Consider the following 16029-nt stretch of genomic DNA (forward strand, 5'->3'; position numbering starts at 1 on the left):
ATTATTTTCCAGAAAGCTCATCAATTTAAACTCGTCTCACTCCATAACTGTGCAAAGAAAGCTTTTCTTCTGAATCTTTATGGCAACTTGGTAATATGAGGACAAGTGCATGCATCAGTATATTGCAATTGTTAGAGCTACCAAAGCACTGCAACTAACTTCCACATAAATGATTTTTATGCAACAATGTCGAATGAAAGAAGCATAAGCTGCCTTCCAGTGGACATAATCAGCTTCTCTTCATAGGCAACAAAACCTACAATGAGCTTCCTAGGAAACTTGAGAAGCCTAAGAAGAAAAAAGCTTAGAAAAGCACACATTCTAAACATCAGCATAAACATTTTTTTTATTTATATTTGGATTGCAGTTTAGCATTTAATCAAACGAAAATCTCAATCATATCTCCACTAGTTCACATCTACTATTGTATATGCAAGATTCCTAATTATATCTAGCCAATTTGCTTGAAAGAAATAACATATTTTGGAAGTTAAGGATAGGAAACATACCATGGACACCCTCACCGGTCAGTGCATTAAGATATGCAGCCAATGTTGAAACCAATGTTTTTCCCTCCCCTGTTTTCATCTCAGCAATTGATCCATCATGGAGCACTGCACCACCAATAATCTAACAATTTGCAGCATAAATAAACATGATGACCTACTTCAAGTCAATATAATATACTCTGTAAAATAACTCCATGGTAAACATGAGTTTGAGTATAATGCACATGTAATAAATTGTGATAGAAACCTGCACATCAAAATGGCGCATTCCAAGTTTCCTTCTTGCAGCTTCACGAACAACAGTGAAGGCCTCTGAAAAGTAAATGGCAGAGGAAAAAAAGGAAGAACTGGTAACTCCCATGTGATATTCTACAAAATTTATCAAAATAGAACAGTTATTGGCTGCAAACCAGCTTGAATATCCGCTAGTGTCTCTCCTTGTCTTAATCTTCTTCTGAACTCCACAGTTTTAGCGCTCAACTAAAGAAACAAACATAAAAGAATTATCCAACCCACCAAAGAACGCCCATTTGAATCCTTAACACTCCAACTTGAAGCAAACCAATTAAAACCCACAAACCTGCTCATCAGAGAGCTTCTGAATCTGCGGCTCAATGGCATTAACTGACTCCACTAGACGATAGTAGTCTCTTACAACCCAGTAGTTCAAGCTCGTAAAATCAGTCGCCCTCTTTCTCAAATTACCCAAATTCTCCTAAAAAGACAAAACAAACCCAAAAAGTGATTAAACCAACCTGAATATGCATATCATCAAACACATGATGGGCAAAACAAAAGAACCTTCAAAGAAGCAGTAATAGCCATGTTGACGCTAAAATAACATCGTTGGAACCGAGACAAAGAAAGCGGCGAATGAGCCGAAGACGTAGGGAAAATGAAGATGGGTTTGGTGTAGCAAATGGAGTGTCTATTAGGTGGTTTTGGAGCCAAAAAGGAGGGGTTTAAGAGAGCAGGAACTGTGGCCATTATGTATTCGTTTATTTTTCTTCTGTTCTCTGTGTCTGTACGCGTTCTTTGATAGGCTGAAGCTAGGTTGCTCTGGTTCTTCGTCCGTGACTCCGTGTGCATGAAATTATCACATGTTTGGTTTGCTATGCTGCAGAGGAAGCTAAGGTGGCGACGACGACAAGCGACTTACACCCGAATCTATGACAGTATCTTATTCTTAACGCCTTTCGTATCCGTATTTCTAAATTACAGAGCGGTATATAATATATTAAAAATTAAAATATTTTATAATTTTTTATTTTTTATATTAAATTATAAAAATATATTTAATTGTTAAAGGGATATAATTGTCTATATACTCAAGTTAAAAATAAAAGTTCTATATATTTTTTATTTATTTAATTATATTTAATATTAATTTTTTATTAATTTTTCAATTTATTTATTTATTTACTCACTTTTTAACCATTTTTGCATATAAAAACTGAAAATAAAAGGTTGTGAAGAGGAAAGAAAACTTTGAAATGAAAAAATCAATATCTTTTACTTGGACATGGATTTAAGTGAGAGAAAGAAAAGTGAAATTATAAAATTGAAAAAATGAAGAGAGAGAAATAGGATGAAAATGGAAGAAAATTACTTATTTGTTCATGCATAAAAATAATAAAATTTTCTTTTTAATTTTACATTAATAAAATAATATTTTATCATTTTTATTCCTTCCATCTTCCATTTTCCTACAAAGAGGAGGAAAATTAGTGAAAGATAAATTTCATCTCCTTTCATTAGTTTCAGTAGGATAAAGGGGTCATGAATTGTAGTGTTCCCTCCGTCTCATTATAGTAAATAATTTAGAAAAAAAATTTTCATCTCACTTTATTTGTTATTTTAAAAATTAAAAAAATATTATTTATTTTTTCTAACCTTATTATTATCTTTTATTATTTTCAATATATTTATTTTCTTTCAACACCTTTCTATATTTCAATGATATTATTAATATATTTTTTTATAGAGTTGATACTATCAAATTATTTCTCTAATTATTATAAAAAATCCTAAAAAACTATTGAAATAAGATAAAAAAAATAAAGTTAAAAAGATAAAATTAAAAAAAAAGTAGTATTATTAATTCCTTTTAAATGTGATAAATAATTTATAAAAAAAATTAAATATGATAAATAAAATGCACTGATTAAATGAAGGGATGTAGTAAATTTTAATAAAACATTATCCTTTGTCTCCAAACGAGCTAAACCGTGAAATCAAGATTTTTCATTCATAATACGAGGTGGTTATCAGTACATAAGTCTAGTATTGACTTTATAATTTACAAGTACAAAGGAAATAAAAAATAAGTGAATTTATTTTCCATTAGGTTAAAATTATTATTAAATTTTAATTTAATTTTATTATTAATTAGCAAATAATAAAGGGATCAAAATGCATGATTAATTTTTTGTTATGCTTGCGTACTTTTTCCATTCTAGCTTACCTTTTGTCTGTTCATATATCCACGTATGCTGCTAATAAGTATTGCGTGTTTTTCATGTTATGTCTGCTTGAATGTTATGTGCGGGAGCAGTATGTGCATGCACAGTCTAGGGCTTTCGAAGGTGCATATTTTTGGCCAGATATTGTTCTTGCTGTTGAAATTCTCATAATTTCATTTGTTTGGTTATGAGATTTCTTCTCTAATTTTTTTTTTTGTCATTCCTACTTTTTCCTTGTTTGTTTTTCTTTCTTTAAAAAAAAAAGGCAATACCATAAATTCTCTTTCTTCCCTGTTTGGCTCAATCCTACATGGTTTTCTGTTTTCTTGAAACTTCAGTAGTGAGCTTGCTTTTAGGTCTTAAAAATGACATTATTTTGCTTCCTTGTTCAATTTATTTATTTTACTTTTTTTAATTTGGGAATGCATTTCTGATCAGACAAATGTTTGTCAATCCCAGCAAATATCAGTCATGTTCTTATTTCAGTATTGTAGTACTCTATATTCTATAATACCCCATCACAAACCAACAAGTTCAGTTCTGCTTATGAATTGATCATTTGTAAATGTTACTTTCACAATAAAAATTGCACATGATTATACGTTTACTGGGTTACTTTTAGTAGTTCATTGGGAATCTCCAAGAAACATGTGGGATGAAGACTGGGTGGGGTCCAGGTATGGCATTTTTTCTACATAATTTTTTCCTTACCTTCTTTTTTAGTTACCTGTTTTTGGTTAATGGAGTTGCTATTGATCAAGTACCACAGAATAATTTTAAAAGGTATCTTAAACAATAAGGAACACATTTCTACGTCTTTTGTGCAATCCAGAACACTTTTATGCAACTGGCGTTAGTCAAGTAATGATCTTTTGCCTGTATGCTTACCCGCAGATCCTGGATTATTAAATATTAACTACCATCATGAAGTTCACTATTTGATCCAATTATACCCATCTAACACTTGTACTGTGCATTTTATCGGCCATTGTCAGTAAAACTTGCTTGTATCTATGTCCCGAACCCAACCTCTTTCACCATGTTCACATTTAGGATTCTAATGCCAGGTCCTTGCCTTTCTAATTGTCATCAGTACCGTGCATTAGTTGACCTTTTTCCCCTTATTTGTCATAGCCTTTAACTCAACTTTGCTAAGCTTAAATCACAGGTAGCTATAAATTTCAAAGTAACACAATTAATGGAGCACAAAATTATCAGTTGGTAGTGCACAGATTTTGTTCAATTTTGACCTGACTCAAAGGAAAAGGAAAAGATGGCTAATCGGGTAAAAAATATTTTTTTGATACATGAGTAAAGGAGCTGGAAGTCCAATGTTGTCAGCTACCTTTTCCATCTCGTTAGCAAACTAATCTCTTCTCCTTAATGCATAGTGACATTCAAATATAATTATTTGGAGGGAACAAGGGTGGGGTTGGAAACCACAGGCCAGGTCATCAGTTGTTCCCTCCCCAACCCCCTTTCTATTTTCTTGGGGTCTTTTTCATTGCCTTTTTTAATTTATTCAACATTAACTATGGGTAGCTGGCTGAAGAGAAGAATAAAATGGCATCAGATATCTAACTTTCTCTTAATTAGGGCTGTCATGCACAAGCATTATAGGGACACACCTGTTTTTAAGTTGCAGCATCTGTTGAACCACATTTTTTTTTCTATATTTTCTTAACTTTTTCTCCTTTCCTTTTGCAGTTGTATTGGCAGAAGCTGTTGCTCTGATTGCAGCTGGCACTGTTCATCGAGTTTGCATCACAGCATGGTAATATTAAAATCTTATAAATTGTTTTATGTTTCACTGTATATTCTTGTTAATTGATGCTTGGCAGAAAATACTTAATCCCTTAGTCTTGGGTTTGGTGGTCTTGCTACCCATTGCAGTACAAGGGTGGTAGACATCCACCAAACTTGGAGGTTTACTGGACTCAAACCCTTAAATAGGGGAAAAAAAAATTTTTAAGTTTGTTAGTTAAACAATGTGTCCTAGCGTGTTCAACATTGAGCATTTATAGGAATAATCTGTTTTGATTCACTAAATAATTTTGCATCAAAAGATCAGTGTTGATGCAATTAATTGAGCCAGTGAGCTTGAAACCTTTTTCTCGGTGTTGAAATATTGAAAGAAGTGTAACTTTTTTGTACTGCTTAGCCCATCAATGTTTCTGAATTGGCTTGGTTATCATATTCTTGTAGGCGTGTGTTTATGTTTGGACATGGGAATACCAAGTAGTTTTTACATTAGGGATTTTGTATTGCTTAGCCCATCAATGTTTCTGAATTGGCTTGGTTATCATATTCTTGTAGGTGTGTGTTTATGTTTGGACATGGGAATACCAAGTAGTTTTTACATTAGGGATTTTGTACTGCTTAGCCCATCAATGTTTCTGAATTGGCTTGGTTATCATATTCTTGTAGGTGTGTGTTTATGTTTGGACATGGGAATACCAAGTAGTTTTTACATTAGGGATTCCAACTTGGAGACTCTAGTCTCAAATCCCTTTCATTTAGACTTTACTGCAGGTATCCATGGCATCATGACATTATCCTATAGAGATATTATCCTATGGAGTATAACTATCATCATACAGGAATAAGAGGCATCATCTAATCAATATGGTAAATGGCAAACTGAAATTTAAAAGTCCTGCAAGTGCAAATATATGAAAATGACCATGTTCAACTTTTTATACTTGGATTTAATTTCGTGCAGACCTTGTTTAAGACGCTTGCAATTACGTTCTCGAGCATGGCAGTTTTTACTGGAACACCTCTGTATGGCACAAGCCTACTTTATGCAGGACCTGCAAGCATGATTTGGGGATGGCTGGTGGTCACATTCTTCACCTGGTTTGTTGGAATAGCCATGGCTGAAATTTGCTCCTCTTTTCCTGTGTGTGCATCTTATCTTTTCACATTTTTTTTTCTGGATGACTCTAGCTATTACTATTGAGCTTTACTACTGCTTAATTAATTCCATCCTTTCTGGTTATATTTATACTAATTAACTACTTGGAGTAATAAACCAAATTAAGAAGTTCTTTGTCTACTTCTCCATGCAAATTTACTTGCCTATATCACTATATGTCATACCAGTTCCTGCACAGATTCTAAAGATGAATAATCATCTCAGGAATATCCTCTTTGAGCACTGTCTAAGTCAAAACATGTGTATTAAAGTAGTGCATCCTTTTCTGTCTGGTCAATAGTAAAAACAAAATTTGTTTTAATTTATTAATTAGCAGCGTATGTTGACGGCCGGGTTGATAATTCATTCATTATTTTTTTAGGGGAAGAATTTGACAGAAAACTCATGACCCTTATCTATAATTAGGTATGGGTGTTCAGACTAAATATGATCTTTGTATGTTTGTCAAAGTTCACCGATATATGTATAAATATGGCTTTGTTGATAAATTAATGTAAACAGACCACAGGTTCGCTTTACTTTTGGGCTGCTTATTTGGCTGGACCCAGGTGCGGGCCATTTGCATCTTGGTGTTGTGCATGGCTCAAGACCATTGGTGTAATTTCTGGAAATGGTGCTCAGGTATATATACATCTATTTGTCTATCAATCTATCTATCATGATGACGAGATGGACAAAAATGAAACAAAGAATAGATGCGAGTGGAAAATTTATGTTTATTACTGCAGGCATATTCAGGATCACAGGCGCTACAGATTATAATTCTTCTTTCCACTGGAACAAACAAGGGGGGAGGCTATTTTGCTTCAAGGAGTTATTCTTGTGTGTGTATAGGCAGTTCTGAACACTTTCGCTTTGGAAGTCATTGCATTCCTTGACATTATCTCCATATGGTGGCAGGTTTTCTCTATAATTTATATTTTTCTACTCAATTTTCTTCCTTTATTGACCTATCTCATGAAACATCCCAAACTTGTGAATTCTGGAGAGATTTGATTTGCAGAGTCTTATCCCTGCTTTACATTGTCTAGCCTCCCCTATTGCTTGCCTTTATTTACATTGAACCCAATTTGCTTATTAGCTATATTATGTTTTCCAAGGAACAAATCACAATAATTTACCTCATATAGCTAGACAGCTCTCCTTTATCTGGAATTTCAAAGCAGTGTCATTGATCTTGCGGGTGATTGGGGGTTTAGTTGTGATAATAATGCTTCCTTTGGTAGCAAGACCCACACAGCCAGCTTCTTATGTGTTCACTCATTTTGAAACATCACCCTAGTCAGCTGGAATTAGCAGTAAACATTATGCAGTAATTATGTCTTTCTCCTCAGCAACTACTGCCTGTACGGCTACGACGCTGCAGCTCATTTAACTGAGGAAACAAAAGGTGCTGACAGGACTGGACCTATTGCCATTCTTTCTAGCATTGGCATCATCTCAGTTTTTGGATGGACTTATAATTTAGCTCTTACTTTTAGTATCAAGTTATATATACATGCTTTTCTTGCAGGACTCTGGAGTGTATAGAGATTGAAATTTTGCCCTGCCTTGACAGGGAACATGAATTTTGTTTTGAATTCAATTAGGAATCTCCCCATTGCCATGAAAATTTGATTTCATTTCAGGATCCTAGCTATTTATACAATGGGAACAATGAAACTGGCGGTGCACTGGTACCAGCACAGGTCATTGATGATGCATTTCTTGGGAGGTATCATAATTCTGCCGGAGCTGTAATTTTCCTCAGTATCATCTGGGAATCTTTCTTCGTTTGTGGACTTTCAGTGACCAATAGTGCTGGCAGAGTTGTAAGAGAAATTAATCCATATAATTTGCTTCTTCTTCATTTAATCTCTCTCCAAGACCGGGTCTAAGACGTTTCCTGGATATTTTTTTCATTGATAAAGTTGTCTTGCTTCAAAAAAAAAAAAAGAAAAAAAAAAAGAGCGATGACTTGCTTTTCCTTAATTTGAAGGTTTATGCTTTACCAAGAGACAATGGAATCCCATTTTCACCTGTGTGGAGAAAAATACACCCCAAATACAAGGTTCCCAGAAATGCGGTGTGGCTCTGTACAGCCATCGGCATTATTCTTGGACTACCATCTTGAAGCTTGATGTAATTTTCACAGCCATCATATCAATAAGTACAATTGGATGGGTTGGAGGGTATGCTGTATCAATACTGGCAAGGCTGTTGATGGATCAGAAGAACTTCAAACCTGGACCCTTATATTTGGGTAGAGCAAGGAGGCCAATTTGCTTGGTAGCCTTCCTGTGGATATGCTATACCTGTTCAGCTTTCCTATTGCCAACAATCTACCCTATCCGATGGAAAACTTTCAACTATGCACCAGTTGCCCCTGGGGTATGTTTGAGCCTGATAATGCTTTGGTGGGTCTTGGATGCAAGGAAATGGTTCAAGGGTCTTGTAAGAAATATTGATGGGCAGCATGGAGATACTTGACGTTTTTGTTCACTGCTAAAAGAATTAACGAATTGGTGGCTAGGCTACTAAATGTTCAGCTACAATTGGGATTAGGATTAATCCCAAATGTCAGTTTCAGCATCAACTGCAACAACTAGACTGGATACACCCAATACGTGTAGCCTTTTTGTGCATTTCTATTTTCAGTTTGAGAGAATTTGGTCTCTTTAGTATATCGCCCTAAATCTCTCCCTTCTTCTCTCTCCTTCCTGTCTCTCACAGCCTAAATCTCTCCATGTTCTCTCTCTCTCTCCCTTTCATCTTGCTGAAAATTCAACCAAAATAACAAGAGCAATAGCTTTAACCCCTTACTTGGACGGTGGTTTATAATGATTTCGTAACCATCATTTTACCATTGGTTTTTAAATCACCAAAGTGGTGGTTTGAGATGGTATTAAATTTTTTTATTTCTATTTTATATAATAACTATTTATATATTTAAAATAATAATAAAAATATTTTAATAATTTTTATATTTATTTTATTATATTTAATCAAATAATAAAAAGTTATTGAAACATCTTATATCATCTTATACAATATCATTTTTTCAAACAGTTAACAATAAAATCATACTATACAATATAATATGATATATTAATAAGATTTAATTTGTTTCTGTATTCATCGAAAATATCTAATTTAATTTATTTTTAATTTTTTATTTAATTTAGCTCAAAATTTTTAATTTATATCCAATTTAACCCATAATTAATGAATGTGTAACTCGTACACCAAGGTGAGTTTTTTTTAATATATTTTTTAAATATTTTTAATGTTAATTATTTAATTAATTATTTTTAATGTTAAATCAATAATTATGACTAGTTAATTTTTTTATATTTTAATTTTTATTATTAATTAATAATATGGAAATATAAAAGTAATATTTTATATTTTTAATTTTATTTAATTATAATTCTCTAATTTTAATTAAAAATATGAAAAATAATATTTCTTTGATTTAAATAATGAAAATTAATTATAATCATGAATTTTATTTTTAATTAATTATATGAAAATATAAAATAATATTTTTTATATTTTCATTTTAATTAATAATATTAAATAAAAAATAACATTTTTAAATTTTAATTTAATTATTTATAAAATATAAAAATAACATTTTAAAATTAAAAAATTTAAAAAAACGTGTGTAATAAAAATGAGGGAGATTGAGTTAAATTAAATATAAATTAAAACTTTAAAATTAAATTAGACCAAAATTTAAAAATAAACTAAATTGAAATAAAAACAAGTCAAGCTTTATACGGAATAAAAAATCACAAGTCATGACCAATAAATCATAAACCAAATCCACAATTACAAATTAAAAAAAAAAAAGATACTACTTCAGATAAATTGACATACTTGCTTTGTATAAGACATTTAATATAATTTCATCGCAATCTCTCAGAAAGTATCTCGATGGAGTTAACAATTACTCATCCTCGGTAAAATTAATTATATATTCACTTCACAAATAAAGAAAGTAATTCGCAATAAGTGAAATGCATGAAAATGAATATTGGAAGGTTTAGTTATCCAAATAAAAAATGTTACCAAGAAAAGGACTTTTACAAAATTGCCTTTTTTTTTCTGCTTCTTCTCTTTCTCCTTCATCATCTCTGCTGCCAAATGTGTGGGTTTCTCAAAGCTTATTCCTCGCAGCGATCTCAATGATTCATCAAAGGCATTCACACTTGATAATACTGTGATTGTTGAAGTCCAAATTCCTTTGATGACATTGGGATTTAATTAGATCGAAGACCCGAAGACCAGATACATGGATGGGGAAGGAGTAAGAGAGGGGAGAAGCGTTGGAGATAGCAGAGAGAGGTAAAAAATTTCATTTAGGGTAAATTGGTCTTCTTGTAGTAAATTAACAGTAAAAATATTAAAATTTTGACAGAAAGACTTTTTACTAAACTATTTTTTACCACGTTGATTTACTTCGTTATACAAACTTTTGATTTAAATTTATTTGTACACTTTTTTTAATTTTTTTCATATGATATAATATTATTAGTATATTATTTTTAATAAATAATTAAATTTAATTATTCATTTTTACTTCGAATTAAAATTAATTTAAAAAATTATATGATAATAAAATTAATAAATTAAATTACTTTAATCAATTAAAATATTATAAATAAAATGTATGAAATAAAATTTTTAATATATATATATATATATATATTACTTTAGTGATTCAAATATTTAAAATAAAATACCATAAATATGGTATGAGAGTATGAATATTTTAATTTTATAAATTAAAATTTATTACTTATTAAAAGTTATTTTTAAAATACTTTTAATTTTTTAAATTTTTTTAATAAAATTATTAGTATAGAGATTATATGGCAAAAAAAAAATTTGCTTGTTTAACTATATCCTAATGTAATAAGAATTTTAAAACTAATAATTTTTTATAATTACGTTTTAAATTGGTATTTTCATAAATAACAAAAATAATGAAGAATGTTTTTTGAACTCCGAATTTTCCCCCTTCACACTTTTTAAATATTTTTCCAACTATAGCTAACTCTTTAATTTTTAAAAATTTTAGCTTGATTTTAAATATTTTTTATTTTTAGTGAGTAGTTAAAATTAAAATAAATAAATGGCCAAAATTATAATATGTCAATTGACTATAAGAGAAATCAACAACCAAAATTACATCACGTTTACTAATTTAAATCAATTTTTGACTACATGTTAAAAAACTTCTAAAATCATGGTAAAATTATAAAAAAAAAATAGTTATAATTATAAAAAATTTTTAAAAAAATTAGTATTAAGCTGTCAAACCACATATTATTATTTATTATTAATAGAATAGTTGGGTTAAGATTTTTATTTATATAAGCATTTTTTGAAATTTGATTTATAATAAGACTAAAATTTTAATATGTTAATTATTATTTATTGTAAATTAAAAATTATAAAAAGAATTTAATCAGTTCATATATATATGTGGGGATAAATATATTGATGAAAATTTAAATTATATAATTTAAAAATATATTATTATAATTTTATATTATATATTAATTTTATTCTTTAATGCAGCTTTAAATATTCATATATTTACATAATTAAATAAAGTTAAGTGGCATAAAAAAATCAAAATTTTTATGTCAATTATCAATTTTATTTAAAACTTTAATTTTATCAATTTGATGATAAACCTTTTCAATTGTTTTCAATTTTAGTAATAAATTTATTTGAAAATAATTGAACTCATCAATCGATAAAAATTATTAAAAATTTTCATTTATTATTAATTTTAGCTACTCCTTTTAATTTTATCAATACATTCAATAATTTTAATATTTTTATTAATTTTAAAAATTTTTTATTAAAAAATAATAAATAAATAATATATCTAATACTATTATCTTAAATTTTAATTTGTTTTCTCTATTTTTTTTACTTATATTTTTAATTTATATCTTTTTATCACTTTATTTCAAATCTAAAGAAAAAAAATCAAATATTTAAACATAAAATATGAATAAATAACATAATCAAATTAAAATAAATATAATTATAATTTTCAAAATGATAGATAAATTAATTAAAGAAATATTTTTATCGATTTGAGAGTAATTGCTAATATTGATATGAAAATAAAAAGATTAGTTAATATTAATAATATAAGCTAGTATTTGAATTGTTTTTGTCAATTAAGTCATCCAATTAGGAAAGTTGCTAAAATTGAAACTATTATGAAAGTTTGAGATTAAATTGATAAAATTAAAAGGTTCAGTTAAAATTGAAAAATTTTATAAAGATTTTGATTTTTTTAGTTATTTAACTATTAACAATATAAAATTTTTTTAAATATATAAAAATTTGAAGTGAATGAGTATTTGAATTTGATATTATAATTTTTTTATTATATTTTAATACAAATTCACAATTTATTTTTATTTCAAATGATTAATTATCTAAATAAAGTATAAATAATTTTTATTAATAGAATTTTTTAAAAAATTTGTAATAAATTTATAAATTATAATGTTTTATTGTCATAAAAAATAAAATTTATTTGAAATATGATTAATTAATAAAAAAAATCCATTTATTTAAAATTTTAATTAATTTTATTAAACTTGAAAAATTAGTGTTAGTTTTATGGTGAAAATTCAAATGCAATTATAATAATTTTATTAAAGTTTTCAATAAAAATTATTTTTTTATTTTTTATATTAAAAAATAATTTGAGAATATAAAAATATTTTATTTTTATTTTTAATGAAAATAAAATAAAATAAAATTTATTTATATATGAAAATAAATTCTAAATTTGGTTATAATTATATTTTTATCAATTTTAATTTTTTTTAAGAAAAAGCTATAAATTTGTGACTAATAAAATGGTTCTTCTACTTGAATTGGATTAAAAATTTAAATTTTTAATTTTAATGTTTAGTTAAAACTTATCCGTTATTAATATTTATATTTATTGGTATAAATGTAAATTTGATTTAATTAATATTTAATTTATATATATATATATATATATTAAATATTGAAATTAAGTTTTTTAATTATATATATATATATAATTTTTTAGTATTAAATTTTGAATTAAAATAAAATTTAATACTATAAATTTGTAAATATTTTAAAATAAATAAAAAATAAATTAGTAAAAATAATATTCAGCGTTTATTTTTTTATTAATTTTATTAAAATAAATTAAATAATTTTTAATAAATTACTAGTACATATAGGATTAAAATTATAGAATTACTATATTAAGAATAATAATAATATATTTTTCTAGTATAAATAGAATTATTATTAAAATAATATTAAATTTTAATTTTTTTAATTATTATAATATTAGAAGTGAAAATTATTAGGTATTTAGTGACATAAATCGCTAAAATGACAATATAGTATAGGTAAGAATTGTTATTATGAAGAATATGACGATATAGTTTGCATCACTAAAATTTTTAGCGGCAATATTATAAAAAGCCTCGTATTGCTAAATTATTATCGACATATCTGTTTTGTCTCTAAATGATATTAACGATGAAGTTATATAAATTGGCAACAGGTTATTGTCTCTAATATACATTATTGACGATGAATTATTTATCCATCTCCATAAATACATTTTTGCTACTTTTATAAATACTAAAAATAATAAAGAGTGTTTTAAAAATCTCAGTGTCCCCCACACACATATGTTATTTGCATTTTTTATTTTTCACTTACTAAGTTTTTATTTAAATTAATTACTTCTAATAAAATTTTATATTTAATTAAAGTTATAATATAAGTAGAATTAAAATTTTTAAATTAATTTAAATAATAAAAATATAATTATAATTAATTGGAAAAATGAATGACATTTTTTATAAGCCAATATTTCTCTTCCCATATAAATATAATTAAAATTTAGTAACTTTTTAATTTAAATATCAAAATAAAGGGACGAATTGGAGAATAATGGCAAACCTTATTGCTCTCTCCCAGTCCCTCTTTGGTTGATAGAGAGAGAAGTTTCTCTCTGGGTTAGGTTTAGTATCTGAGGCAGAAGGTATCTTTCTCTTTTAGTATTTGCGGTCGTCTCCTACCCATCTTGGGTTTTCCTTCTCCTCCTCCGTGGGGTCAGATATATATGGTTTGGGTTTTGTTGTTGCTTGTAGGTGGTGTTGCTTATGGTAAAGGAAATGTTGCACTGCAAAGCTCTCTTTGGTGTTCAAGGGTGTTTCTCTTTTCTTCGTGACTTGAGCATCCAAAGATCTTAGAGTCCTTTCCCACCTTATAATGGTCGAATCTAAACGGTCTGTATATGCATCGTCTCCTTTCTTTGCATGTCCTTGGCAGCCCTATGGCTTTGTTTGCATCTCTTTGGTTGGTTGGATCCTAGATCGACCCTATAGTTTCAGCTCTAAGGATGGTTATTCTTGGTGTTTGTGTGTTGGTCTTAACCTTGCATGACCCTTTTGATTCTCATTGTTGATGATACATTCTCTAGTTGATTGGCTTCTTAACTATAGTGGCAATGGTGCTCTCTTGCTTAGGGATAGCAATGGGTCGGGTTTGTATAGGTATATGATTCGATTGAACCTTGATAGGACATGTTTGAATAGTATATAATTGAGTTTGGAATAGGTTGGGATTTGAAATTTAATACTCGGGTTCAAGTTTTACATGTTGAGTATTAATTACCCGAACCCGTTTATATAAATATTTAATTAAATATAAAATATATGTTTTTTATAATAATATTTATAAATTTAAAATATTTTATGGAATTATTAAATTTTTAAAATATAAATTATTAATAAAAATTAATTTTTTATATAGATTATTAATTTAAATATAAAATATATGTTTTTTATAATAATATTTATAAATTTTTATATATTTTATTTTATATAAAATAAAATTAAAATATTTTATAGAATTATTAAATTTTTAAAATATAAATTATTAATAAAAATTATTTTTTATATAGATTATTAACTTAAATATATAAAATTAAACGGATTTTGATATTTACTAAGTAATAATAATTAGGTTTGAAATAAATTTAAATTTTGAGAATATTAATCAAGTTTAAATTTAGTATGGTGATTTTCACAAATACCCCATCAGTTACCATCCTTATTCTTGCTATTGTCTCTATAATTGTGCCTAGTTAGGGTTGCTTTTGGGTGGGCCATTCTAGGATGGGCAGTTAATTTCTTTGCATTGAACCCTGGATTGGGAAAGTTGGGCGTTGGCTCATGACATAAGTAATAAATAATATCAAAATAATATATTTTGACATTAAGATAACCTATAAAGTAATAAATAATATATATATAATATCAAATATAATAGCATTATAAATTAGTGTGAATGTGATGTTAAAAATTTTAAGTAAAATTTTTTAATAGCATATAAGGCATGCTCTTAAAATTTATATTTATTACAGCGTATATATGAAATTTTATGATAATTTTCAATATGATCTCAAAGCTAAGTTTAGTAATTTTTGCTAGGATTTGTGATTTTGGGATAAACATATTGAAAAAATATATATGAAGAAAATTAACAAGAGAAATGGCATTTAATTAATATTTAAGGTGATGGGCTCCTTTATGCTATGATTTTTGTTAATTTTGGCATAAGAAGAGAGAGTTAGACTGAAAGCGATTGACAAAACTCAATTTTGACCTATCACAAGTTAACGCTTTGTTTGGGTGGCTGAAAAAAGATTTAATAAAAAATGTGTGTAACTAATTGGAAAATGCCAAACGAAAAGTACGATCAAATTAATTTGCAATAGTAAGTAGCCATTGTTATTGAGTATGTTACAATAGTACAGATTTTTCATCAACAGGGGGCCCTAAGAACCAGAGCAACCTTGCTGCAAACTGAAAAAACTGCAATAACTAAACAAACACAACCAGATAAACATACAGATTTTATTAACTATTATGGATACTCACCATATTCAATCATTATACGTAATCAAACTACAACACGCCCAAAATAAAAAGAAACATGAACCCAAACTAACAGAATGCATGGTAGCTAATGAGGCTCCTGCAATTGTTCCACATTAACCCATATATCCTTACCAAATAAGCGAAACATTCTCCTCTGGGCA

At 27.8% G+C, this 16029-nt stretch overlaps 1 protein-coding gene and 1 pseudogene across 2 annotated transcripts; one reads left to right on the top strand and one right to left on the bottom strand.

Annotated features, from left to right (window-relative positions):
* Positions 1 to 426: 426 nt before the first annotated feature.
* On the bottom strand, positions 427 to 1728 carry LOC131177524 (protein translocase subunit SECA2, chloroplastic-like). Of its 2 annotated transcripts, none has more exons than XM_058142545.1 (5): positions 1311 to 1728; positions 1090 to 1224; positions 920 to 989; positions 757 to 821; positions 427 to 630 (listed from the first exon to the last, which is right to left on the bottom strand). In XM_058142545.1, the coding sequence occupies exons 1-5, from the start codon at positions 1596 to 1598 to the stop codon at positions 442 to 444; spliced, it is 747 nt and encodes a 248-aa protein (XP_057998528.1). In that variant the 5' UTR covers positions 1599 to 1728; the 3' UTR covers positions 427 to 441. The 2 variants fall into 2 exon arrangements, with proteins under 2 accessions (XP_057998528.1, XP_057998529.1); XM_058142546.1 differs by having other exon boundaries at positions 510 to 614; positions 1311 to 1726.
* A 1891-nt stretch (positions 1729 to 3619) lies between these two features.
* LOC110667365 (amino-acid permease BAT1 homolog) lies at positions 3620 to 8683 on the top strand (annotated as a pseudogene).
* Positions 8684 to 16029: the final 7346 nt, after the last annotated feature.

Source organism: Hevea brasiliensis, unplaced genomic scaffold (assembly GCF_030052815.1).
Source record: "Hevea brasiliensis isolate MT/VB/25A 57/8 unplaced genomic scaffold, ASM3005281v1 Scaf537, whole genome shotgun sequence".
In the NCBI taxonomy this organism is placed as follows: domain Eukaryota; kingdom Viridiplantae; phylum Streptophyta; class Magnoliopsida; order Malpighiales; family Euphorbiaceae; genus Hevea; species Hevea brasiliensis.